This window comes from Hoplias malabaricus, chromosome 16 (assembly GCF_029633855.1).
Source record: "Hoplias malabaricus isolate fHopMal1 chromosome 16, fHopMal1.hap1, whole genome shotgun sequence".
Lineage (NCBI taxonomy): Eukaryota > Metazoa > Chordata > Actinopteri > Characiformes > Erythrinidae > Hoplias > Hoplias malabaricus.
This window is the reverse complement of record NC_089815.1, coordinates 1100835-1103334: the sequence shown is the minus strand read 5'-3', so window position 1 is coordinate 1103334 and position 2500 is coordinate 1100835. Positions and strand designations below refer to the sequence as shown.

The 2500-nt window shown below is 50.2% G+C and overlaps 1 protein-coding gene across 1 annotated transcript in view; it reads right to left on the bottom strand.

Annotated features, from left to right (window-relative positions):
- The window catches only part of cemip (cell migration inducing hyaluronidase 1), a 137120-nt gene that overhangs the window by 33885 nt on the left and 100735 nt on the right, over nt 1-2500 (bottom strand). Inside the window, 1 exon segment of the mRNA XM_066648131.1 lies at nt 1302-1471. Coding sequence (XP_066504228.1) covers nt 1302-1471 — 170 coding nt within the window.

Here is a 2500-nt window from a genome sequence, read left to right as displayed (position 1 = left end):
ACCCGGAGGAAACCCACGCAGACACAGGGAGAACACACCACACTCCTCACAGACAGTCACCCGGAGGAAACCCACGCAGACACAGAGAGAACACACCACACTCCTCACAGACAGTCACCCGGAGGAAACCCACGCAGACACAGGGAGAACACACCACACTCCTCACAGACAGTCACCCGGAGGAAACCCACGCAGACACAGAGAGAACACACCACACTCCTCACAGACAGTCACCCGGAGGAAACCCACGCAGACACAGGAGAACACACCACACTCCTCACAGACAGTCACCCGGAGGAAACCCACGCAGACACAGAGAGAACACACCACACTCCTCACAGACAGTCACCCGGAGGAAACCCACGCAGACACAGAGAGAACACACCACACTCCTCACAGACAGTCACCCGGAGGAAACCCACGCAGACACAGGGAGAACACACCACACTCCTCACAGACAGTCACCCGGAGGAAACCCACGCAGACACAGAGAGAACACACCACACTCCTCACAGACAGTCACCCGGAGGAAACCCACGCAGACACAGGGAGAACACACCACACTCCTCACAGACAGTCACCCGGAGGAAACCCACGCAGACACAGGGAGAACACACCACACTCCTCACAGACAGTCACCCGGAGGAAACCCACGCAGACACAGAGAGAACACACCACACTCCTCACAGACAGTCACCCGGAGGAAACCCACGCAGACACAGGGAGAACACACCACACTCCTCACAGACAGTCACCCGGAGGAAACCCACGCAGACACAGAGAGAACACACCACACTCCTCACAGACAGTCACCCGGAGGAAACCCACGCAGACACAGGGAGAACACACCACACTCCTCACAGACAGTCACCCGGAGGAAACCCACGCAGACACAGAGAGAACACACCACACTCCTCACAGACAGTCACCCGGAGGAAACCCACGCAGACACAGAGAGAACACACCACACTCCTCACAGAATTTTGCAACAGTGATACTATATTATATTACTATAGTAATATATAGTAAGAAATTGTGAAAAAAATTGTGAAAACAGTAACAGAGGAATGAAAGGAGAAACACACACGAGAGTGGCGCGATAAGAGAACTGAGAAAAAAAGAGCAAAATAAAGAACAGAATTAAGAGGACAGCAACAATGAGAGGTCCTGCTCACGTTCTTCTCACTCAGCTCGACGTGAACACTGGCACATTATCGTTTAAAGAGACACGCGCTTGAAGAAAGTGAATCCAGCATTGTTTTTCTCAGTGGTCTGAGTGAGACAGTGATGGAGAGTTGTACCTTCAGGTGTCCTCCGAAAGTGTCGAAGCTGAAGAACTTGCAGGACTCGCTGCCATAGCAACCGTCCTCCATTTCGCCTTGGATCATGATGTTTCGGCTCAGGAGTCCCACCTCGGCCCTCATGTCCACTCCGTCCACCAGCTCACCCATGTGCAGGAAGACAGGCTTGCCTACACACACAAACACACACACACACACACACATCTTTGTTTTTATATAAATGTGGGGACATTACATATACTTCCATGCATTTAGTGGGGACTTCCCTTTTTTTGAAAGTATATCTCGCTTAATCCTCACACTAACCCCAACAAAACACAAAACACACACACAGACACAAACACACACGCACACGCACACACACAAACACACACGCACACGCACACACACACACACACACACACACGCACACACACACACACACACAAACACACACGCACACGCACACGCACACGCACACACACACACACACACAAACAAACACAAACACACACACACACACACACAAACACACACGCACACGCACACACACAAACATACACGCACACGCACACACACAAACACACACGCACACGCACACGCACACACACACACACACACACACAAACAAACACAAACACACACACACACACACACAAACACACACACACACACACACACACACACACACACACACACACACACACCTGCTGAGTGTGACTCTCACGCGAGCTGTTCAAGGTTGTATGGAACAATAATGGCCTACAGTGTTTCTATATGTTCACTAGCCCCAGAGGAAGTGTGTATTGCTCAGATGCTGCTCATTGCTCCGGAGACTTAAAGGAGCCACCAGTTATTACACTGACACCTAGTGGCCTGATTGTGTCACAGAGTGGGGGACCCACTCTATGGATAATAAACCGGTTCATTCAGGGACGACAAAGCAATGTGATCTCACTACAGCAAAATATACACTTTATTATTAATATCTCACTCAGTCATAAATCATCACATTTATGTTGAAAATGACTGACTGCATCTAAAATCCTCTGTTCCTTCCTCCGCCAGCGTCTCAGCATCAGACCAAAACGACATGAAACACGTGTCCAGCATCAAAACTGAGACACCTGGTGAGAAACTGTGGAGCGCTGTCTTCAGTTCAGCAGCGGATAAACAGCAGCCCAGTGTGAGACACCACTGAGAAATCTGATAGAGTGTGT